Here is a 25,118-nt window from a genome sequence, read left to right as displayed (position 1 = left end):
TGAGGAAATTGAGGCTCATAAAAATCAGGGATTTACCTGGAACCCAGGACTTTTCAAACTCAACCATCTTTCCACTTCATGATACACACACACAAAAAAACCCAAAACAACTAAGATTTCTATAGTGTTTTATATTTCACACCAGGCTTGCAGAAGGTTAAATAAGAGTAAAGTTAATGACATCTTGGAGGCCTTTGTGTTACGCTATAAGCCTTACTTAATTCACCTGATACAATAATCTATTAATTATCTCCAATTTTCAGATGGAAAAACTGAGGCCCAGGGAAGTTAAGTAACTTATAAGTAATGGAAAGAAGGGAAAGTGAAAAAGAGAAAAGAGATAAACAGAAAATTATAGGACTAGCAGACTGTTAGGGCTGAAGGAACTTTAAGTGCAGAGTTTATGGTCCACATTCCTTTGTTCCTGATAGGAAATAGGAAGCAGAAACACAGAAAGGAAAGAGAGAAAGGAGGAAGAGGAGGACAAGAAAATGAATGGAAGAGATTAAACATAAAAGTGAGGAGAAGAAATCAAAGGCATAATGAGATTCAAAGTTTGATGGAACCAAGGAATTAATGAGTCCAAGCTTATCATTTTTAAAGAGGGAAGGAAAAAGTATATATAAGATGAAAGAATGAGAAAAAAACCAATATGTGTTCTGTTATGCACCAGGTGCTCTATTTGTTCAACTTTGTATTCAATCTTTCCACAACCCTTTGAGGTGCATATTAACATCTCAGTTAACTGAGGATCACAGAAGTTAAATAGTTTGTTGACAGTCACCAGTATAAGTAGTGGAACTAATATCCACATGCAAGTTTGTCTGATTCCAACACTGTGTTAAGAAAGAGAAGAAAGAAAAAGCAGAAAGGAAAAAGAGAAGAAAGGAAAGAGAAAGGGATAACCTGAGATCTAGTTCTGATATGGCATTAAACTAGCTGTGACCTTAAAGCAAATCATGCCATCTTGTGGCATCTCCTCTTCCCCTCTTCTGTATCAGCCAAGTGACAGATTAAATGTACGGCAATTCTGGTTGTGATGTTCTATGGTTCTATGAGAGAAAGCGGAGTGAGAGAACATGAGGTAACAGTTAGTAAGTAGAAAAAGAGTATTTGGAGAAAGAAAGGAGAGGAAATAGACTAAAGAAGTGGGATTAGAGAGAGAAAGGGAGAGAAGAGGAGGAGGAAGAGACGAGAGAAAGATAAGAGAAAGGAGTAGAAATGGAGACAGTGGGAAGAAAATAAAAGTCTCCAAGAGGAGGATGGGAGCTAAGTAAACTTAAGCAAAGCTCTGGATGTAACATTCATTCATTCATTTGTTACTGCATGGAAGTTATATACAAGGTCATGTGCCAAGTGCTGTGTTTTTTAATGCTAATGATAGAAAACAAGATGCACTGAAATAAAGCTAGAAAAGTTGACTGATATCCAAAAAGTCAGATACATAATAAAATATTCATCATTGATTCAAAAGATATATATTAATCCCCGCTTATTGCCAGAAATTATTCTAGCTCCTGGGCAAATAGGCAAAATCCCTGCCCTCTTGGTATTTATATTCTTGTGGTGGGACTTGGATCGTAAGTAAATAAATAGTCACAAGGTGATACATACGAAGACAAACAAAAACAAGGCAAGGGGATGGGGAATGCAGGAGACATTTGTTGTTTTATGTAGGTACTAAGAAAAGGTCTTTCTGATAAGGTGACATTAGAGCAAATCATATGGATTTCTGTAGGGGAAGTGTTCCAGGCAGAGCAAACTACCAGTACAAAGGCCCTGTGACAAGGGACATACTGGATGTGTTTGAGGAGAAGCAAGAGGTCCTGTGTGGCTGGAGCATAGTGAGCGAGGAGAGAGAAAGCAGGGACAAGGTCAGAGAGAACAGGGTGGTCAGATCATGTCAGGCCTGTGGGCCATTGTCAGAACTTTGGTTCTTGTTCTGAGTGGGATGGACAGCCAATGGAAGATTTGAGCAGAGGAGTGACATGATCTGATCCATGTGTTTAAAATATCATGATGGCTGCATGGGCAGAAGCAACAAGACCAATTAGAAGGCTACTGCAATGATGCAGGCGAGAGATGGTGGTGACTTGGACCACAGTGGTGGCACTGGATGTGAGGAGAAGTAGTTAGTTTCTAACTTTTTTTTTAAGAGACAGGGTCTCTATGTTGTCCAGGCTGGAGTACAGTGGCTACTCACTGGCGAGATCATAGCTCACTGCAGCCTCAAACTCCTGAGTTCAAGTGATCCTCCCGTCTCAGCTTCCTGAGTGGCTGGGATTACAGGTGTGATTCACTGTGCCTGACCTTCTCTTCAGGCATATAATGAGGATCCTAGCCACAGCAGTAAGACAAGGAGGAAAAAAAGGTAAAAGGATCAAATAAAAAAAAGAAACAAAGCTGTTACCATGCACAGAAAATATGATTGCATATGTAAAAAATTTAAAAGAATCTACAAATAATTAGAATAAGGGTTTAATAAGGTTGCTAGATAAAAATATACAAAAATCAATTATATGTCTATATATGAGCAACAAACAATTAAGTGAGAAATAATTTTAAAAGTTATTACTTGCAGTAGTATGTAAAATATCAAATATCAAGGTATAAATGTAATAAAATATGTGTAAGATCTGCATGCAATGAATTATAATTTATTGTGAGACACTGAAGAAGACCTAACATAAATGGAGAGATATATTACATTTATAGATTAGAAGACTCACTATCATGAGGAAGTCAATTCTCCCTAAAGTGATTTATAGATTCAGTATAATCCTAGTCAAAATACCAAGTTTTTTTGTGAGCGTATGGAACTGATAAACTGATTCTAAAATTTACATGGAAGTGCAAAAGGCCATGAATAGCCTCTTAAAGATTAATAAGGTAGAAAGACTTGCTTTACCAGATATCAGAACATAATTACAAAGCCATAAAAATGGTATAGTATTGACACAAAGATAGATAAATTGACCACTGGAACATAATACACAGCCCAGAAACTGAGTCACACATATATAGAACCACTGGGTGCAATGGCTCATGCCTAGAATCCCAGCTCTTTGGGAGGCCAAGGCAGGAGGACCACTTGGGTGATCTCAAACTCCTGGCCTCAAGTGACCCTTCCACCTCTGCCTCTCAAAGTGTTGGGATTACAGGTGTGGCTTACCGTGCCCGGCTGGGAAATATTTCTTAAGACTCAAATACATTAACTGTAAAGGAAAAGCTTCATAAATTTGACAACATCTGTTCATCAAAATACAAGCCACAGAATGGAAGGAAGTATTTGTAACACATATAACTGACAAAGGATGTGTCCAGGATATATAAAGAACTACAAATCAATTTTTTTCAAAACATTTTTTTTTTTTTGAGGCAGGGTCTCGCTCTGTTGCCCTTGCTAGAGTGCAGTGGCATCATCAAAGCTCACTGCAACCTCAAACTCCTGGGCTCAGTTCTCCTGTAGTCTCCCAAATAGCTGGTACTATAGGTGTGTGCCACTGTGTCCAGCTAATTTTTTCTATTTTTTGTACAGATGGGGTCTTGCTCTTGTGCAGGCTGGTCTTGAACTCCCGACCTCAAGCAATCCTCCCACCTCGGCCTCCCAAAATGCTAGGATTACAGGCATGAGCCACCACTCCTGGCCAAAACAAAAGCCTTAACAATAAAAATTATAAATGCGAACTAGAGATTTGAACTAACACTTCACAAAAAAGGAAGTCCATAAGATCAATAAACTTATGAAAACATGCTCAACCTCATTAGTAGTCAGAGAAATGCAAATTAAAGCCATAATGAGGCCTCGCCTGGTGCCTCACGCTGTAATCCTAGCATTCTGAGAGGCTGAGGCAGGAGGATCACATGAGCCCAGGAGTTTGAGGTTGCTGTGAGCTATGATTATGCCACTGCACTCTAGCCTGGGGTGACAAAGCAAGACTCTGTCTCAATAAATAAATTAATTAATTAAAGAAAGAAAGAGACAAAGAAAAGAAAGGAAGTGACTGCCATAGAAGTCGGAGTACTACTTAACTCTGGTGAGGAGGGAGTGGTGTATGATTAGGCAGGGACACACAGGTCCGTTTAGAGTACTGGCAAAGCTCTTTGATTTGGCCTGGATGGTGGTTATTGTCTTTGTAAGTATTCCTCTATAAGTATTCATTATATTTTATGCTTTGTTGGACTTCTCTTTTTGTGTGATATATTTTATCATAAAATCGGCTTTAAGAAGCATTTAATTCAACACTTACACATGACAAACTCTTAGCAAACTAGGAATGGAAGTGGTCTTCCTTAACTTGTAAAAGTTACCCTGACATTTTAGACGAGATAATTTTTTTTTTTAAGTTATTTAAAAAAACACTACAGCAAACACCATTCTCACTTGGAAAACATTGGAAGTGTTTACTTTAAAACCAGGAACAAAACAAAGATGCCAGCTAATGCTGCTTGTATTCAACATTATACCAAAGGTCCTGGCTAGCACAAGAAAAGGAAATTAAAGGGCTAGCACTAGAAAGAAGAGAGCATACTGCCATCATGTGCAGATGACATGATTTCCTTTGTACAAAATTCAGAAAAGTCTATAGAAAAATTATTATACAGAAGAGAGAGCTTATCAAGGTTATTAGCTCTAAAATCAATGCTGCAAATCAATTACACTTCTATATGCCAGCAAAAAACACTTTGAAGATGTGACCTTAAAAAATATCATTTGAGGCCAGGTGCCGTGCCTCATGCCTATAATCCCAGCATTTGGGGAGTCTGAGGCAGGACAATCGTTTGAGCCCAGCAATTAGAGGCTGCAGTAAGCTATGATCATGTCACTGCACCAGCCTGGCTGACAAAGCAAGACCATGTCTCTGAAAAACTTTATAGAACCTAGAAACAAATAAAACATAAGACCTGCATTATCTGTACACAGAAAATCATTATATAAAACTTCACTGAAAGACATTAAAGATCTAAATAAATGGAGAGCTATCCCAAATGCATGATAGGATGTTTTGATATAAAACAGTTATCAGGCCGGGCGTGGTGGCTCATGACTGTAATCCTAGCACTCTGGGAGGCCAAGGTGGGTGGATCCTTTGAGCTCAGGAGTTCGAGATCAGCCTCAGCAAGAGCGAGACTCTGTCTCTACCAAAAAAATAGAAATAAATTATCTGGACAACTAAAAATATATAGAAACAATTAGCCAGGCATGGTGGCGCATGCCTGTAGTCCCAGATACCTGGGAGACTGAGGCAGAAGTATTGCTTGAGTCCAGGAGTTTGAGGTTGCTGTGAGCTAGGCCGATGCCACGGCACTCTAGCCCGGGCAACAGAGTGAGACTCTGTCTCAAAAAAAAAAAAAAAAAAAAAAAGTTATCAGTTTGCCTCAAATTGGACTTGAGATTCAATGCAATTCCAATCAAAATCCTGTGGAATGTGACACATAGATTCTCAAATAGAGCAAGAGCCAAGAAGTGGCAAGATACTGCTGAAGAAGAGTATATTGGCAAGGTGGTGATTGCTATAGGAGATATCTATTAATAGCTTTATTTTAAAGCTATAAAATTTAAGAAAGTGTATTACTGGTGCAAGTTTTTAAAAGTCAACCAGTGAAACAGAGTGTTCAGAAACAGAAGCATGCATATATGGAACTTTGATATATATAACAGGCAGAAAGAAGAGACTAGTTAATAAAGGGGGCTGGGATAATTGATTTTCCATATTAAAAAAAATGAAAAATAGGTCTCGGCTACTGAGGAGGCTGAGGCAAGAGGATCACTTGAGACCAGGAGTTTGAGTGGAGCGTGGGCAACACAGCAAGACCTTGTCTCTAAAAAAAAAAAAAAGAAAAGAAAAGAAAAAGCGGCCGGGCATGGTGGCTCACACCTGTAATCCTAGCACTCTGGGAGGCCAAGGCCGGCAGATCCTTTGAGCTCAGGAGTTCAAGACCAGCCTGAGCAAGAGCAAGACCTCGTCTCTACTAAAAAAAATAGAAAGAAATTATCTGGACAACTAAAAATATATATAGAAAAAATTAGCCGGGCATGGTGGTGCATGCCTGTAGTCCCAGCTACTCGGGAGGCTGAGGCAGGAGGATTGCTTGAGCCCAGGAGTTTGAGGTTGGTGTGAGCTAGGCTGACGCCATGGCACTCTAGCCCGGGCAACATAGTGAGACTCTGTCTCAAAAAAAAAAAAAAAAAAGAAAAATAGATCCTTTAATAACAGACCATACACATAAATCAATTCTAGGTGGACTTAGGACTTAAGAATAAAGAGCAAAAGTTTAAAATCTTGGCCGGGCGTGGTGGCTCACGCCTGTAATCCTAGCACTCTGGGAGGCCGAGGTGGGCGGATCGTTTGAGCTCAGGAGTTCGAGACCAGCCTGAGCAAGAGCGAGACCCCATCTCTACTAAAAATAGAAAGAAATTATATGGACAGCTAAAAATATATATAGAAAAAATTAGCCGGGCATGGTGGCGCATGCCTGTAGTCCCAGCTACTCGGGAGGCTGAGACAGGAGGATCGCTTGAGCTCAGGAGTTTGAGGTTGCTGTGAGCTAGGCTGACGCCACGGCACTCACTCTAGCCTGGGCAACAGAGTGAGACTCTGTCTCAAAAAAAAAAAAAAAAAAAGTTTAAAATCTTTTGAAGGCTGTATAAGAAAATATTTTCTGACTAGGAGGGTAGAAAGTGATTTTTTAAATACAAGATACAAAAAATATAATCATAAAATGAAGAGTTGATAATTATGCCCATATTAAAATTAAGAACTTCTAATAATTAAAATATATCATGAAAAAAATGAAACGAAGGTCACAGATATCTTCACAAAAGAGCAGATATTTGCAACATATTTAACTGGCAAAAGATTAGTATCCAGACTATGTAAAGAACTACAAATCAATAAGAAAAACACAAGCCACCCAAATGATCAAGCATTTCCCCAAAGAGGAAATTCAAAAGACTAACAAATATATTAAAAGATGTTCAACTGCATTAGTAATTACAGAAATGCCAAATAAAATCACAATGAGATACTACTGTATATCTACTAGATTAGCAAAAATTAAGAAGTCTAAAAATGCAAGTATTGGAGAGAATGTAGACGAATGTATTGACTGTAGGAGAGTAAATTGAAAACTATTTGGGCCGGGCGAGGTGGCTCATTCCTGTAATCCTAACACTCTGGGAGGCCGAGGCGGGAGGATTGCTTGAGCTCAGGAGTTCAAGACCAGCCTGAGCAAGAGCGAGACCCCGTCTCTACTAAAAATAGAAAGAAATTAGCCAAAGAACTAAAAATAGAAAAAATTAGCCAGGCATGGTGGCGCATGCCTGTAGTCCCAGCTACTCGGGAGGCTGAGGCAGGAGGATTGCTTGAGCCCAGGAGTCTGAGGTTGCTGTGAACGAGGCTGACACCACGGCACTCTAGCCCAGGCAACAGAGTGAGACTCTGTCTCAAAAAAAAAAAAGAAAGAAAGAAAGAAAACTATTTGGCATTCTCTCTCAAAGATAATTATCCATTTTCTTTTTCTTTTCTTTTTTTTTATAGACAGGGTCTCACTCTGTCACCCAGGCTGGAATACAGTGGCGCGTGGTGTGATCATATCTCACTGTATCCTCGAACTCCTGGGCTCAAGTGATCCTCCCACCTCGGCCTTCCAAAGTGTTGGGATTATAGGTATGAGCCACCGTGCTGGGCCCAAAGATGATTATTCTTATACCTCCCAACCTAGTAGTCTCACTCCTAGGTATATGCCCTAGAGAAACTCTTGCACATAAACAGAAGACAAATACAATATTGTTCACAGCAACAATAGTTATAATAGTAAAAAAAAAAAAAAAAAAAAGAAAAAGAAAAGAAAAAAGAAATAAAAGGAAATAGTTCATAAACCCATCAACAGAAAAGGCAAATTATGATATATTTGGTGCATTCACACAGTGGCACATTATATTCCAGTGGAAGCATATGAACTCCAGCTACATGCAACAATATGGATAAGTCCTGGAAGTATAATAGTGAGTGAGGAAAGTAGCAACTTGGAATAAAATCAGGCGTGCCTAAGGTCTTCAGAGGATAGGGGATGCTCATTTCCTTTGCCTTCCCTTGGCTGCCTGCATGTATAAAAAAAAAAATAGTGAATGAGTCATATTAATTTGTGAGAAAATTATATTTGATAAACAACAGAATAATTTAAAAAATTGATGGCATAGTGGTTATAAGGAGGAGGCAGAGGGATGGGAGGACTAGTTCTTGGGTGAGGTGGTGGGTTCACAGGCTTAATTTTATTTTCCTATTGCACTTGCACCAATAACACCCCTTCTTAAATTCTATAGCTTTAAAACTATGCTAGCTGTCTCCTATAGCAATCAGCACCTTGCCAGTATACTCTTCTTCAGGAGTATCTTGCCACTTCTTAGCACCTGCTGTATTTGAAAATCAACTTGTCAAGTTCCACAGGATTTCGATTGGAATTAATTCCTTTATAACTAACATATATATTGTAACTTGTGTGTCAAATGATAAATATGTCAGGTACTTAGAGTAGTCAAAGTCATAGAAACAGATAGTAGGGTGGGGGTCGGCAGGGGAGAGGGGACTGGGGGGTTACTGTTTAGTAAGCACAGAGTTTCAGTTTAACAAGATGAAAAAAGTTACAAGATGAATGGTCGTGATGGTTTTACATTATGAATTTATTTATTTATTCTATGTATTTGTTTATTTTAGTCACCTGGGCTAGAGTGAATGTATTTAATATCACTGAACTGTTCACTTAAAATCAGTTAAGATTTTGTTATGTGTATTTTACAGCAATAAAAATATTTTGTTTATATATGCATATATATAAAATAAAGTTACATACAGCAAAAGAAAATACTAGACAGCTATAGAGAAATTTAAAAGAAAAAATGAATGACTCCAAGGTTTTTGCCCTGATCAGCTGGAAGACTGGAGATGCCATTTACTGGGAGAGGAAGTGCTCAAAGAGTGCCAATTTTGTAGTCGGATGGACAAGTCTGGAAGAAGGGAAGGGACAGGGATGGAGATAAAAATTTGGGAGTCATCAGAAAAAAATTGATTTTTTTAATTTTTATTTTTGTTTTAGAAATAGGGTCTTGGTCTGTGCTCTGCTGCCCAGGCTGGAGTGCAGCAGCAGGATCATAGCTCACTGAAGCCTCAAACTCCTGGGCTCAGGTGATCCTCCCACCTCAGCCTCTTGAGTAGCTGGGACTACCGGTCGCCACTGCAATGGGCTAATTAAAAAAAATTTTTTTTATAGAGATGAGGTCTCGCTATGTTGCCCAGGCTGGTGTTGAACTTCTAGCCTCAAGTGATCCTCCTGCCTCGGCCTCTCAAATTGCTGGGATTATAGGAGTGAGCCACTGTGCCCATCCTGAAACAATGATCTTTAAAGACCAGAGACAGAAGGAGATTCCGTGGGGAGTGACCACCACAGACAGAGGAGAGAGTGAGACATAGCTGTTGGGGAGCCCAGAACGAACTAGCAAAGGAGGCTGAGGAGGAGCCAATGTGGTAGGAGGAAACCAGGACAGTGTAGTGTCCTTCTTTTTTTTTTTTTTTTTTTTTTTTGTGACAGAGTCTCACTCTGTTGCCCAAGCTAGAGTGCCGTGGCATCAGCCTCGCTCACAGGAACCTCAAACTCCTGGGCTCAAGCAATCCTCCTGCCTCAGCGTCCCAAGTAGCTGGGACTACAGGCATGTGCCACCATGCCCAGCTAATTTTTTCTATATATATTTTTAGTTGTCTATGTAACTTCTTTCTATTTTTAGCAGAGACGGGGTCTCGCTCTTGCTCAGGCTGGTCTCAAACTCCTGAGCTCAAGCAATCCTCCCGCCTCAGCCTCCCAGAGTGCTAGGAATCCTGTAATCCTAGCATGAGCCACCACGCCCGGCCAGTGTAGTGTCTTAAAAGTCAGGGAAAGGAAGTGTTTCTAGAAGGGGACATGATCAGCTGTATGAAGGGCTCCTAATCACCAAGTAAAATGACACCGATAATTGAACTTTGGATTTGGAAACACAGAGGTTGCAGGTAACCTTAACAGGAGTTTCAGTAGGGTAGTTTGGGCAGAAGCCTCCTGGGAATGGGCTCAAGGGAGACTGAGAGTACATCCATACCTCACAATACAGCACAGCTGGGGGAAAAGACGGGAAGCTCTCTATTCATTGATCTGGGAAGATCTCAGAGATCCATTGTCAAGTAAAACAGGAAAGACAAAGAAAGAAAGTGTATATGATATGCAAATTTTATGTAAAATACATAGGGGAATAAGAATTTATATTGCTATTTGCTTGTATATGCATAAAGAAGTTCCGGAAGAATACAGAAATTAGTCACATTGGGGGCAGAGATGGGAATTGGAATGATGAGGGACAGGGGTGAGAATGAGAACTTTCACTTGAAATCTTTCTAACATATTTAAAGCATTGTTTTGAGCATATGAATGTATTACCAATTCAAAATGGTGAATTGCGGGCTCCCCACAGTGATTCACAAAAATTAAAAAGTTAGATTTAAGTTGATGAAAGAGAAGAGAAGGAATGGGAGGAGAAGTGGAGGAGACAGTGAATAGAGACCATCGTCTGAGAAAGCTTTGCTGTGAGGGGAGCAGAGAATGGCAGAGGCTGGGGGCAAACACACAGCTGAGAAGGACCTGTTTTAGGCTGGGAGAAATGACAGCATGCTTGCACATTGCTGGTAATGATCAAGCAGACAGCAGGAGAGTGCTGCTGCAGGAGAGGGAGGGACAGATGCTGGAGTGATGACTTTGGGGTGGGAGACAAGGTCTGGGATCCCTCACAGGAGCAGCAATGGGGCTGGGATGTGAGGCTGTGAGTGAGGAATTTTTCTTCTGCGTGCTTCTATTTTCTCAGAATCTCAGCACTATGGGAGGCCAAGGTAGGAGGATTGCTTGAGGCCAAGAGTCCAAGGCTGCAGTGAGCTATGATCCTGCCACTGCATCCTGTCTCAAAAAAAAAAGAAAAGAAAAAGAAAAAAAAAAAGCAAAAAAAAAAAAAAAAGCAGCAAGCAAGATCAGCAGCTGAGAGAAAGTACAGTTCAGAAAGACACTGAGCAGAAAACAGACTGAAATTTACCCTGACAAATTCTGGGAACCCTAAATGAGCCCAGAGATAGTGATAGAGATACCAACACAGCCAGAAACAGGGCAAGAATTTATGGAGTCTGGAGTGTGGGAAGGTCCTCAAATTCATCTCAAGACACATTTATCACTTTGTATCTTTTTTTTTTTTTTTTTTTTTTGAGACAGAGTCTCACTCTGTTGCCCAGACTAGAGTGCCGTGGCATCAGCCTAGCTCACAGCAACCTCAAATTCCTGGGCTCAAGCAATCCTTCTGCCTCAGCCTCCATGGTAGCTGGGACTACAGGCATGCGCCACCATGCCTGGATAACTTTTTCTATATATTTTTAGTTGTCCAGATAATTTCTTTCTACTTTTAGTAGAGACAGGGTCTCACTCTTGCTGAGGCTGATCTCGAACTCCTGAGCTCAAAGGATCCACCCGCCTTAGCTTCCCAGAGTGCTACGTTATAGGCATAAGCCACCGTGCCAGGCCTATCACTTTGTATTTTATTGTCCCCCTCACTAGATGGTAGGCTCCATGAAGACAGTGGTGACTTCATTCTTGCTCTTCCCTGTATCTCCAGCCATGGCACAGCACCCAACACGAAGTGGATGTTCCAAAATTATTTGCTGAAAAAACAAATGAATCAAGAATAATAGGCCGGGCGCGGTGGCTCACGCCTGTAATCCTAGCACTCTGGGAGGCCGAGGCGGGTGGATTGCTCAAGGTCAGGAGTTCGAGACCAGCCTGAGCGAGACCCCGTCTCTACTAAAAATAGAAAGACATTATATGGACAACTAAAAATCTATATAGAAAAAAAAAATTAGCCGGGCATAGTGGCGCATGCCTGTAGTCCCAGCTACTCGGGAGGCTGAGGCAGTAGGATCGCTTAAGCCGAGGAGTCTGAGGTTGCTGTGAGCTAAGCTGACGCCACGGCACTCACTCTAGCCTGGGCAACAAAGTGAGACTCTGTCTCAACAAAAAAAAAAAAAAAAAAAAAAAAAAAAGAATAATAGAAATAACTGATACTGACCCAAAGTCCTTCATGTAAAAAGCACTTACACTAATAGTGAATATTCACTTGATAAATTCGATCCGCACCAGCCCCACAATGAGCTCACTTACAGCATATCCTCAGGATGCCCTGGGGCTCTTGGGACTCAGGACATGGCACAAGTTGCCCGCCTTGCCTCACATGGCCCCGTTCACATCCAATGTGCACTGTCTTTCCCCTGCCACTGGGAGACACTAGGAAGATGGTTCACACACTGCTGTTCTGACCTCGAATGAAGGGCTGTCAGGGACAGGCAAGCAGGAGGGCAGCAGTTGCAGATGCTGGTCAGAGCAGCAGGCTTCCTTCCGGGAGGCGGGAACACCAGGCTAATGATAGTAATAATGCAGTGATGAAGGGGGAGAGTCTGGAGGGGTGCGGATGTCAGCAGAGAACCTGAAGCACTGAGCACAGGGCAGAGATCAGGGAGGGTGGGCAGATAGAGAGGAAAGGCAGGAGGACAGCAGAGGAGAGAGTGAAAAGAACTCAGAGTGGGCAGGGGTCCCAGGAGTTCACTGAGCAGTAAATATTGAGCATCTACTATGTGCCAAGACACTGCAGTAGGAGTTGGGATGCAGGGTGAAAAAGACAAATGAGATATTTGCTCTCTCATGTATGTGGGGGCAGGAGGGGGGCAGACAATAAACAGTAAACAAATATAAGATCATTTCAGAAATTGATGAGTTGGACAGATAATGAGACATAGTGATGAAATAGTGTGGTGGCCACTTTAGATTTTGAGCAGAGAAGAAGGAACCGACCAGGTGAAGATGGGAGGAGGAGTGGCAAAGCATTCCAGGAAGAGGGAATTAAAAGTGCAGGGAGGCTAAGAGAAGGATTTCTGATGTTCTAGTGCACCAAGAAATCTGATCTGGCAGGAACACTGTGTATGAAGGGAAGTAAAAGTTGGTGGCTCCTTCTTACAAGGAGTTCAGATTTATTCCAAGTATAATGAAAAACTACTTGAACATTTTAAGCAGGGAAGAGCATGATATGATTTAGATTTTTAAAATATTACTGATATTGTGAAGGGCAGGGGTGGAAGAAAGGGACCAGCTGGGAAGCTATTGTAATATTCTGGATGACAGATGATGGCTTGGACCAGGACTATAACAATAAAGGTGGAGAGAAGTAGATGGAGTCAGGATATATTTTGGATTCAGAGCCCATGAGACTTGTTCGTGAATTAGATATAGGGAAGGAATCAGTATGGGGTGGGGGAAGGAAAGGGAGGATGTTTCCTAGGTTTTTAGCCTGAAGAACTAGGAGTTGTCATGTCCCAGAATGGGGAACACTGGGAGAGAAATGGATTGGGGGTGGGGGATTCAGACATCTATTTTAGTCACATTAGCTTTGCATGGCTATTAGACACCCAAGTGGAGATGTCAAGTAGGCTGTTGGATAAATGAGTCTGGTGCTTTGGATATAAATTTAGGACTCACTGACATTTACATAGTATTTAAACCCTGGGACTGGATGAGATCACTGGACAGAGAATGTGGAAAGAGAGGAGGGCCAAGGACTAAGCCCGAGGAGGCTCCAATATTTAGAGGTCAGCTGAGGAGGACTAAGAAAGAATAGCTAGTGAGGTTGGAGGGAAACTAGGAGAGTGTGATGTCCTAGAAGAGCAATGAAGAAAAACGGTAATGTGATAGAGAGGGATGGGGTGGGAGGTTGTGGGAGTAGGGGCAGGGAAGGCTAGTTTTGATAAAGAGATCAAGGAAGGCCTCCCAGAAGACACTGGGTCTAAGTAAGACTGGAATGACAAGAGTGAGTCATTGTGAAAAGTCAGGGAAAAGCATTCCAGATAGAGGGAGCAGCAAGTGCAAAGGCCCTAAGGCAGGTTAAACTTGTCTCCTAGGAACATAGACCATCAGGTCCACTGTGCTGAGGCATAGAAATCTCTAGAAAAGGAAATCAGAGAACTACCTAGGGACCAGGTCATAGAAGGTCTTTTAAGTCACAGTAAAGAGTTTGGAAAAGCCCAGTAATTGGGACCTGAGCCACTTATTTTAAAGATCGTTTGGGTTGCTTCAGGGAGAATGCATTATAGCAGGCCAGTAGTGGAATCGGGGACCAAGCCCTTGGGATAATTCAATGATGGTGCGTGTTCTTTTCCTCTCTCCCTCCCTCCACCCCTCACCCCCTCGCCCTGCAGCCTTGACCTCGAGCACTTTCCATGCGTGTGTGTGTGTGTGTGTGTAGGGATGGGGGTGTGAAAACAGGACAGAGTTGGAGACTCAGAGCACTGGATGACTCAGAATTTCAGAAACTGATTGGGGCGACCACGGGTGTCCCCGGAGCTGGGGTGAAGGGGGTGGGGAAGCTTGCCATCAGAACCCGGGATCCGGGCGGTGCTCTCCCCTCGCAACCCTCTCCAGCCCTCCACCTGGGACAGAGCTGGGCGCGACTCCTGCAGCGTGGCAGCAGGAGGGTTAAACCGTGCGTGGCCTACAGGCGGGAGGGGGAGAGGCGGAGACCGAGCGGTCCCAGCCGCCGCGCCGAGCCCTGCCGAGCCGAGCGCAGCCGGAGCCGAGCCGAGCGGAGCCGAGGCGAGAGCATCTCCCGCCGCCGCCGCCCCGCGCCCCGGGCGCCCGCCCCCCACCGGCTCCAGCGCCCTGCTGCCGGCCAAACCTGCCGACCATGCCCCGCACCCTGCCCGCTTCCGCGACCCCCCAGTCCCGCGCAGCCCCGAGCGCCCGCAGTCGTCGCGCCGCCGCGCCAGGCATGCAGGTAAGACAGGGACCCCCGCGCCCCACCCGGAGGGAGCCCGGCCCTGCCCTTCCCGACTCCGCGCCCTTCGCCTCCCGCCCCTCCCGGCGCGGCCCCCAGCGGGGCTGCAGCCCCCAAGCACTCCTTCCCCGGCGTGCTCTCCATCCGTCCGCGGTCGCGACTCCAGCCTGCCTCCGGGTGCAGCAGTCTCCGTCCCCGCGCTGCCTCCATCCCGCCTTCGGCTCAGCGGGCGGTGCGAGCATCCTCCTGCCTCGGGTCCCCTGTCCGCTCTCGGCGCTCCCTCCCTCGGAGTCCCTTTGCCGACCGCCTTTTCCTCGCTTCCCCTTGCTCTCGCCGGGGAGCGCGGGCCTGTGGGGTGGGTGGGATGGGGGCAACCCTGACGGTAGGGCCCGGTTCCCACACGCCAAGGCTCCCGCCCCACCCCCAGCTCGTCTCCTGCGCACAACAGGTCGGTGAGGAGCGGGGAGAGGGTGGGGGTGGCGCGCCAGCCTGGGGACTGCGGGCTTCCTGGAGGGGGTGGTAAAGGGTGCTGGAGTTGACGCCGGTCGTAGGTGAGGGGATGCGCTGGGCTGAGGGGCAAGTGAGTCCCGGAGTCAGCTGGCCACAGACATCCCTGGGAGCCCTTCTCCGCTTCGCTGGTTCGCTCTAACTCTCCTCCCTCCCTCCCTCCCCTCTTCCCACCGTGCCCCCATCCCCATCTCTTTCCATAGCTCCATAGCCCTTTACATTTCGAGAAACAATTTCCAACTCCTCCATCTTTGCCGTCCCTGTTCTCTGGCTCCCAGCTCCTGTCCCTTCTCATTTTGTCTTCGGTATTATGTTCTCTCCTTTCTCAGCTCCTTTCTCCCCATCCCTGCCCGTCATCCCCCTTTCACCCTTCCGCTTCCACTCTCTCCACTTGGCCGTCCTGCCTGGACCTCTCTTTCCTTCTCCTCCTGCCCCTTGCCTCTTCTCCCCCTGCACCTGTGACCCCTTCACCCTCTCAGTTCTCCTCCCCGACCTCTTCTCTTATCTTTTCCCCCTTCAGCGGCCTTCTGTACCCCTCTCTCCTCTCTTCCCGGGCCACTCTTTTCCAGGACTGTCTGCTCTCCCCACCCTGCGCTCCAGGCTGATGCCTATTCACCATCCTCCTCCTCCTCCCTCTGAACCAACCTTCCCTCTCCCAGCCCTTCAGGCCCTTCCTATCTCTCCCTGCTGCCCACTTCCCCATTCCCTTCCCCTGACTTCCCTAGCTCATGCCTCTGGAATACTCTGGGAGTATTCAATGTACGGATTTAGACCCTGATTCCAGAGGTCACGGTGTGCTATCTCCTCATTCCCCCTGGGAAGCCTGGCCCCCCTGGCTCTGCTACCCTCAGCTCTGAGAACATACCCTTCCTCTTTCAAAACCAACCATCCAGATTCTCCCAGAATTCTTTACCCAGGAGAGCTACATTTGAGGGGGTGGCTTCTTCTCAACTCCACCTCCCTTCAGAGGGCACCTATGCATTTGGATGATTAAACATTAAGAGCAGAAATTATATTCTGTAGTTTTTCTCCCACCCACCTCTCTCTTTCTCTGTCTCTATCTTTCTGTCCCTTCATCTCTTCCTCCCTTTCTCCTGAAGATGCAGGCTCCTGGGGCCAATCCGGAGAGAAAGGCCTGGCACTGCAAGTGGGGTCCCCTGCAGACACACACACGCACACACACACACTCTCACTCTGATTGACTTCCCTTTCCCTCCCCCTACCTTCATACTCCCTCCCTAGCAGTAGGTGCTCAAGGAATCACAAGGTTCTTGGCTCTAAATTAAGATCCAAGAAAAGCCTGGAGCTGTGGGTAGAGGAAGTGAGAAGGAAGGAAGCCAGAGAAGTCAGGGAAGCCAGAGTAGCCCCTATGGTCGGGAGGTAATGGACCGCGAAGTTGTAGATGAGGCTGGGGGCTGGTCAGGAAACCACTCGGGGAGTTTTTCCCCAGAAGGATGCTAAGAAGCAGTGGATCCCGGGTGGCAGCGGCACGGCTGTCAGCTGGGCAGCCTGGGAGGGGAGATGAGCTAGAGTTGGTGGAAGAATGAGCTGGGGAAGTACACAGGGCAGGGTTGGGGTGTGACAACCCCCCTTTTCCCCCAGTAAAGGCTGAAAATCTGGGTCACAGCTGAGGAAGACTTCTCACGTGGAGTCAAGGATGTGGTAAGTTTGGTCCAGCAGAGGGAGCTTGGAGACCACTTTCCTGGGGGGTCATGGTCCTTTCCTTCCTAGGCCCATCCAGGGCCTGCCTTCCTGAGGGCTTTCACAGAGAATCCTGGAGGGAGGCAGCTGGGATTTCTGGGGTGAGCCCACCCTCCCCACCATGGGCCCACCATGGGCCTGCATCTTATCCACTTTCTCTCCCTTCTTGCAGGCCTGCTCTGCTGCTGTCCCACCTCCTCCCTCTCTGGCCACTCCTGTTGCTGCCCCTCCCACTGCTGGCTCAGGGCTCCTCCTCCTCCCCTCGAACCCCACCAGCCCCAGCCCGCCCCCCCTGTGCCCGGGGAGGCCCCTCAGCCCCACGTCATGTGTGCGTGTGGGAGCGGGCACCGCCACCAAGCAGATCCCCTCGGGTCCCAAGATCTCGTCGGCAAGTCCTGCCAGGCACTGCACCCCCTGCCACCCCATCAGGCTTTGAGGAGGGCCCACCCTCCTCGCAGTACCCCTGGGCTATTGTGTGGGGCCCCACAGTGTCTCGAGAGGATGGGGGGGACCCCAACTCTGCCAATCCTGGATTTCTGGACTATGGCTTTGCAGCCCCCCATGGGCTCGCTACCCCACACCCCAACTCAGACTCTATGCGGGGTGACGGAGATGGCCTCATCCTTGGAGAAGCACCTGCCACCCTGCGGCCGTTCCTGTTTGGGGGCCGTGGGGAAGGTGAGTGGGAGAGGCTGGTAGGGATGTGAGGGGTGGGGAGGCTGGGTGAAGACTCCAGGGGCAGAATTAGAGGCCTTGTCTGTTAGCTCCTTCAACAAACGTACTGGGCACTGTGCTGGCACAGGACACAGAGATGGAGACACTGTCTGAGCCCTTGAGGAGTTCAGGTCCGCTGGAGAAGACAGATGTGTAAACACCTGAGGATGAGTCAATGGAATAAATGCTCTGCATATACAGCATGTTTTTAGGAAAAGTGAGAAGTGAGAGACTACTTCTGCCTAGGAATGAGGACACTTTCCAAGAACTGACATTTGAGCTGGACCTTAAAACAGAGTGAGGGTATTCAGGCAGAATACTCTCAGGCAGAACACCATGGATGAAGGGGACTACCAGGGTGACGTCTTGGCCCAGGGAGTGCTGATGGAGGGACAGGGCCAGTGGTTTGGGGCTGGGCCAGGGCAGAGATGAGGACATCTCCACTCTGAAGTTTCTATGCAGAGAGATTCTCTCTGATTTTGGAGGCTCATCCAATGTACATGCTCATCACATGCACATATAAGATTTGGTGAAACACATTTGGGAGAGTGGAGGAAAAGAGCTGACAGTTTGGAGGCACGCTGGTGATGAGAAGAGGGAGGCTCCAGAGAAGCAGAAAGAGTTGGGCACTGTGGCTTCACGTGGCAAAGCTCCTCCAGCTTCCTGACCCTACAGCCGACCCCCTCCTGGCTCTTACGGCCTCAGGCCTCCCTAAAACTTTCTCCCCACCCCCATCAGGTGTGGACCCCCAGCTCTACGTTACAATTACCATCTCCATCATCATTGTTCTCGTGGCCACTGGCATCATCTTCAAGTTCTGGTAAGCTAGGGGGAGGAGGATGCTGGTGGATGGGGGCTGAACATTGACAGTGGAGGCTGGAAGCAGGGCGGGGTCGGGTCAGTGAGGGCAGCAGTGTTGCTGGGGCTGGGGTAGGACATGGTGGATGAAGATAAGACCTTGGGAAAAAATAGTAGGGATTTGGGTGGGGGAGGACAGTGAGAAATCCGGGCAGATTCCTTCTCACAGGGAAATGCAAGGATAATGGGAGGGAAGGGGAATTATTTATGTGCACTGGCAGCTTTGGTGGGAGGGCATCCCTTGTCCCCATTTCCTCCAAGACAGAAAACTGACCCAGTCTGCAGGGGCCCTTCTTAAAGCTGCCTGCAGGAGAGGGAGAAAATCTGGAGCTTTCTTTGCACACATTTAATAATGGATCACTCGGTCCTTCACACTTAACTGAGAGAATCATGAGACTCAGGTGTCCGGGTCATTAGCTGACTTTGAACTAAAACTAAACCTGGCAGGTGCCTGCCAAGGAGACAAATGGCTTTTCTGGGCATGCATGGGGGAGAGGCGATTTGGGGGGACTGTATGTGTTGGTGGGGAGCGGGCACTAATTCTGTGGATCTGGATCAGGCTGGGAGGATGGGTTAGATTCCTAAACCCCCCAGGGGGTAGGGGAAATGGTTTTATGGTGACACAGCCCCAGGACACTTAGTATAGGGAACTCTTAGTGGCCAGTTTCTCTGCTGTAGGATGTTGGGGGAGCTGGGGGGTGACCAGCACCACATGCCAGAATGGGGGGCTACTTGGGTGTGTGAGAGAACCTCTTTCCTTCTGGTGCCCCAGCTGGGACCGCAGCCAGAAGCGGCGCAGGCCCTCAGGGCAGCAAGGTGCCCTGAGGCAGGAAGAGAGCCAGCAGCCACTGACAGACCTGTCCCCGGCCGGAGTCACTGTGCTGGGGGCCTTCGGGGACTCGCCTACCCCCACCCCTGACCATGAGGAGCCCCGAGGGGGACCCCGGCCTGGGATGCCCCAGCCCAAGGGGGCTCCAGCCTTCCAGTTGAACCGGTGAGGGCAGGGACAATGGGATGGGGGGTGAGGAGGGAAGGCAACAGGTCCCCAGAGCTGGGGTGGGTGCTCCCTGGGTGGGTGCTCCCGGGGTGGGTGGTGAGGAGGCCAGCTTGGCCATCTCACAGCCCCCAGCTCTCCTTCTCAGCCTAGTCCCAAGCCTTCCCAAGAGGGCTGGACCAGCTCTCTAGGAGTTCCTTCCTTCTCCCACTCTCTCAAGATCTCCGTCCTATTCTCTGCTGCCCCTTAACACCAGCTCTGCCCTGTTAACTTCCAACCCCCTCTTTGTCTTCGACTTCCCCTGGATTCTGGCCTGCCCCTTGGTTCCTGACTGTGCCCTTTCCCTCTTCCTCTCAGGATTCCCCTGGTGAATCTGTGACGCCCCCCAGTGTTGGGGTGCTGCCAAGCAGGAGGCCAAGGGGCTGGCACAGCCCCCATCCCGCTGAGGGTGGGGCAGCTGTGGGGAGCCGGGCCAGGGTGCTCCTGGCCCCTGCCCTTGCACACCACCCTGGAACACTCACTGGCCCCACGGGCCATCCTACCTGCTTGCCCTCCTATAGGTGGGGGCCTCACATATTTGTGACTTCAGTCCCCATCCCCACCCTTGCACACTCACACGAAAGCCTTGCACACTCACCTCCACCCTCACAGGCCATTGCACACACTCATATCCTGGACGGCCGGTCTGCACCCCTCCCCACTTCCACATCTCTCTGCTCAGTGGCTCTCTCACCCTCTCCCTCTTGTTTCACATTTTCACTCTCCCTTCCCCATTCCGTGCTCAGCTCACTCACACGGTGGTCAGTGTTCCTCGCACACTTCACCTCTCACGTGCATTTCCCAGCCCAATGTCGTGGTGTCCTGTGGTGTGCTCACTCTCTGCCTCATGAACATCCACTGGTCTAGTTTCTGTGGCCCCTGCATGCTGCCCCTGAGGTGGGTGGGAGGTGAGCTGGGGGCTCCTCATGCCCTCATCTGTCACGGTCCCATCCCATTCCATGTCACATGTTTCCCTGTCTCCCCCATCCCACTCCAAGGGCGCTGGCATCACCCTGAGGGCTCCCCCATGGGAACAGGGATAGTGAGTCCCCAAACTTCTCCCCCCTCCCACTGCTAAATCCTGTTGTCTGAGAGATGGGTTTTGGGGAGTCGCCGTCGCCTGCTGCACTAAATGAGAAAGGGACTCCCATTTGTCCTTCCCTTCCTCCTAAGTCCCTTTTGTTTTGTCTGTCCTACTGTCTGTGTGTGTCACTCTCTGGCATTTAGAGCCCCTGAGCCAGTCCTCCACTTCCAAGCCTCCCTTAGGGCCTCCCTAATTCCACCTAGGCTGCCAGGGACTGGAGCCAGCTGGTTCAAGGCCATTGGGAGCTCTGCCTCCAAATCTACCCCTCGCCTTCCTGGGCTCCCTCATGTCCCTCCCTGCCTCCCTCCTTCCTCCTCTCCTCTCCCTCCTTTTGCCTCCTGCCCTTTCCTGCTCCTCAGGTTCTTCCCTACTTCTCACCAGTTTCTCCACTTTCCTTCTTCTCCTCTTACCTGGCTCCTATGCTGTGATATATATTTTTGTATTATCTCTTTCTTCTTCTTGTGGTGATAATCTTGAATTCTTGTGGGATGTAAGTTTCAAAATTTTCAAATAAAGCCTTTGCAAGATACTTGAGTCCCTGGTTCTGCCTTGTGACCCCTGGAGAGAGGAGACAGGGAGAGGGATGGGCAGCCAGTAGGGAGGAAAAGAAGGATGAAGTGGGGAAGCCCTCCAAACCAGATGTCACCTGGCCTGCCCTGACCCGGAGCTGGGGACCAACCAGGGCTTTGACTTGGTACAAAATGGAAGGGTCGGAAGAGGAAGAGAAACTGAAGGGAGCAGCCGGTGCAAGAGAGAGACTGGAACTCGAACCAGGGCTCACTTGTCCCTTGCCAGGGAGGGTCAGGAGAGACCGTGAGAAAGGAGACAGAAAAAAAGGGAAAATCATGTAGAAGGACAGGCAATGGAGCAAGCAGGAAAAGGAAAAAGAGCGAGCTGATAAGGTAGATGGAGGATGAGGGGAGAAAGGAATGAGAAAAATGGAGCAATGGAAAAAAGATGAGAGCGAGCGCCAGGAAAGAGGCTGCCCTGCTTCGTTTATTTTCAGCCTTGCTCTCTAACCTGCCCCCACCTACAGCTGCCCCCCAAAAGCTGTGCAGCACTAGAAGCCCTATGGTTAACTCATTAGCTTTCCCCAGTCTGCCCTCTCTGAGAGAGGCACTGCAGGGCTGTGGGGGTGGAATCCAGGGGTGTGTTTAGGGGAGGGAATGCAGGCTGCCCAGCTGGGATCAGTCACCTCTGAGTCCCCAATTCTAGGTTTGGCTCCTGTGACAGCCCTGTGAAAGCCCACACATCAGCGTCTCTGCTGTTGCTAGGCTCTGTTGCCACAGTAACTAGCCAGGTCCCATCTCCCCCACCTCAATCTGTGCCCCACTTGCTCCCTGGGAATGGGGTAGCGTCAGGGAGGATCGGAGGCTGGTGTAGTATGCCAGAGGGCAGCCTGGGCTCCCCTGCACTGTATATGCCTCCGTGTGTTTACCTTTGCAGTGAGGACTAGGAACGTCTATGTGTCGGTAGGTGTGTACTTTAGGTGTTGGGGAGCTTTACTGTGAGCTGAGGGAAGCGGGGCAGAGTCCATGCAGCACATAATGGTGAGTGTCAGGAGGAGGCAGCAGTGTGTGTGTTCAGGGCGTCAGACTCCCTAAGAAAAGGACAGACTGCTACAGAGGAAAGCAGTAGAGCGGGGCCAAGGATTGATGAAGCAATTCAAAGCAGAGATGCGAGGCAAACAAGCTTCTGAGGGGAACTCTGAGGAGTCAACCCACTAGGGCATGGAGAGATCCCAGCAGGCAGGTGAGCAGCTGCCCGGAGAGGGGTCTGGAGGGACCTGAGGGTGGGTACAGGAGGAGGGGCTGATGGATGCACTGGGGGCAGTGAGGAGGGAGGGAGAGGAAGCTTCATTAACCTTTCCTTTCTTTCCCCACAGGACTCTAGTCCTTGTCAGGTGAGGGTGGGGAGAAAGAGATGCTCTGGCACAGAAGGGGCAGGAGCTCAGTGCTGGGGAGCACACTGGGCCCTCACCTTCAGCAAGGATCTCTCTTCAGAGGGACAGCGTGACCTGTGACTCATCCATATGCAAAAGGCACACATGAAGGCCCCTAATGAAGAGGGAATTAATTATTGCCTGATTAGATCGCTGTTTCTCTAAATTTAAATAAATTAAAATACACCAGCAAGACACTGGAAATCCTCACCTGTTCCCTCTCCCTAAATACCCTCCTTCCCCCCATGGCAAGTCCGATGGCAGGGAGAGACAGAGGAGAAAGGAGACTGTCCTAGACTTCTGAATTGTCCTAAAGAAATGATCCCAAACTAAACCATGTCATGCTAACCATGAAGAGTCATGAGGGTTTGGAGAACAGATACTAACTTTTCTGTCTCCTGTAGTTGAAACAAAGACCACGGGGCCTTGAAAGGTCCTCAGAAGGCTACAGCAGAGTCACTAACCAAGAACTAAACAATAGCCATACTGCCCTTTTGGGAATCGGAAGGTTCTTCGAGGCCACACATCGTAAGCACCACTGGAACCAGCGTCTCTCATCATCATGCTTTCTTTGCCTCCTGGGCTGTGCATCAAATGACTCAGCTAGGCTTCTCTTAGCATTTTTCTGGAATGTTTACCATTGTGGCTCAGACCAAACCAGGGAATGGGGAAGCCCCCAGGAGGAGGGATCTCCCAAGCAGAGCTCAGGGTGTGGAAGTGATTCAAGATGGAAACAGTGTGCCAGCTGGAGAACCCCAAGCTAAAATTAACAGCCCTCCTCTCCCTACGCCCCACATTTATTGCTCTAAAAGCTTTTCTCTAAAGAGTTCAAATCACTTAAAACTTGCTTCTTTCAGCAAGGGCAGCAATAGGGCTGACAGTTGGCGACACTGAGGCCTGGAAAGTGGATATTTAGTGTAAATAGGAAAGAATAGGAGGAGAACTAGGACTTAGAGTGATTGCTACTCTTTGGCTCCCACTTTTCCATACCAGCCCCCAAACTCAAGGTTTCTGGAATCAGTAATCTCTAACCCATGCAGCAATAGGTCTGGTCACATCTGAGCCCTTAAGACCCTTATCCTGCCAACTCTTGCTACTCAGTCAACACATACTGAGTGGGGAGTCCAACAATGTGCTAAACGGTATCTTTTCAAAAGACACTTTTGAAAAGATACAAACTACAATTACAAACAAAGATATACCCACATCATCTATTTAAACATAAATATTTAAATGTTTAAAAGTGTCCTTTGTCACTTCCTTGCTGGAACCTTGGGAAAAAAAAAAATCACTTAAACCTGGTGAGTCGTATTTTCATTATCTATAAAATGGGCATTGTAATTATTTGTTAGGGTTATTTTGCTTTCTCAGCAAGAGGCTATTACTGTTGATACGAGGGACCTCAATTCTGCTCCAGCTAAAACAGAGCTGAGCCCAGAGGGATTCTGGCCAGATCAGGGTGCAGGGTTGTTGCCTGTTTGTGACTAAAACAATATGTATTTATTCAGCATCTACCACGTATTCAGCAAAGTATTAATAACATGTGTAGTTTCTTCCCTGAAGAGCTGACAATCTTGCTGCAGAATCACATGTATGAAATAGTTAAAATAGCAATAAAAGATACAGATTAAATGCTGTCGGCATTCAGAGAAACGGACCATTTTAGGTTGGAGCAGTCAGGGAAGGCTTCCTGAAAGAGTTCATATTAGGTGTTCATAATCAACTGTAGTTCACTTATGCAACAAACGTTTACTGACTGCTTACTAAGTGCCAGGACCTGAGGATACAGCAGCAAACAATTCAGTCATTGCCCTCATAAAGCCTATATTTTAGTGGGAAGAGGCGAACAACAAACAATATATCAGGTAGTGATGAGTGCTATATTTAAAAGTAAAGGAGGATAAGAGGATAGAGATGTGGTTAAGGGCAACAAGACTAAAGCTAGAGTAAGGGGTGTGGTCAGAAAGGAGGATGGGTCGGATTTTGATGGCTGGAAGAGGTCCATCCGTATCCTTTCCTGCATTTTCAAAGCATTGGGACGTTCTTGACAGTGTAAGAAAAAATAATGGCAACTTCCTACATCAGCCTATTCTATCCAGAGGGAAGGGAAACGGGACCCTGGTCTTTTAACCATCCACAACTCCCCTCGTACCTTGATGCATAAATCATGAACTTGTCACGTTTCCACCCTCCCCCTCCCCAGCAGTCCCTTCCGGAAGCCGGGTGCCGCACTTCTCAAAGATCAGCTTTTGCCCTTAACAGAACCCGCTTTCACTTCCGCTATGGCGTCACATCCACAGAGGGTTTCACTGTGTCCCTGGGCAGAAGCTACTTCCGCCCCTACTTGTCGTAACTTCTGCCCTGAATATTCTGGAGCGCTAGCAGCGCCGGAGGTGTTCTAGCT

The 25,118-nt window shown here is 47.5% G+C and overlaps 1 protein-coding gene and 1 non-coding gene across 3 annotated transcripts; both read left to right on the top strand.

The window, feature by feature from the left end:
* Positions 1 to 7,991: 7,991 nt before the first annotated feature.
* On the top strand, positions 7,992 to 8,112 carry LOC138397766 (small nucleolar RNA SNORA67). The gene has a single exon (XR_011235875.1). It is a non-coding gene; the product is annotated as a small nucleolar RNA SNORA67 (small nucleolar RNA).
* A 6,559-nt stretch (positions 8,113 to 14,671) lies between these two features.
* On the top strand, positions 14,672 to 21,301 carry PIANP (PILR alpha associated neural protein). 2 transcript variants are annotated; one of them, XM_069491025.1, is made up of 6 exons: positions 14,672 to 14,875; positions 16,985 to 17,044; positions 17,256 to 17,761; positions 18,536 to 18,617; positions 19,428 to 19,649; positions 20,007 to 21,301. In XM_069491025.1, exons 2-6 carry the CDS (start codon positions 17,040 to 17,042, stop codon positions 20,026 to 20,028), a joined length of 837 nt encoding a protein of 278 aa, XP_069347126.1. In that variant the 5' UTR covers positions 14,672 to 14,875; positions 16,985 to 17,039; the 3' UTR covers positions 20,029 to 21,301. The 2 variants fall into 2 exon arrangements, with proteins under 2 accessions (XP_069347126.1, XP_069347125.1); XM_069491024.1 differs by lacking the exon at positions 14,672 to 14,875 and adding an exon at positions 15,061 to 15,323.
* Positions 21,302 to 25,118: the final 3,817 nt, after the last annotated feature.

This window comes from Eulemur rufifrons, chromosome 16 (assembly GCF_041146395.1).
Source record: "Eulemur rufifrons isolate Redbay chromosome 16, OSU_ERuf_1, whole genome shotgun sequence".
In the NCBI taxonomy this organism is placed as follows: Eukaryota; Metazoa; Chordata; class Mammalia; order Primates; family Lemuridae; genus Eulemur; species Eulemur rufifrons.
This window is presented reverse-complemented; position numbering and strand designations above follow the sequence as displayed.

Coding starts and splice junctions, on each gene's coding strand:
- PIANP (XM_069491025.1), top strand. Junction 17,762..18,535: donor GTTTGGGGGCCGTGGGGAAG/GTGAGTGGGAGA, acceptor CACCCCCATCAG/GTGTGGACCCCCAGCTCTAC. Junction 19,650..20,006: donor CCAGCCTTCCAGTTGAACCG/GTGAGGGCAGGG, acceptor TCTTCCTCTCAG/GATTCCCCTGGTGAATCTGT.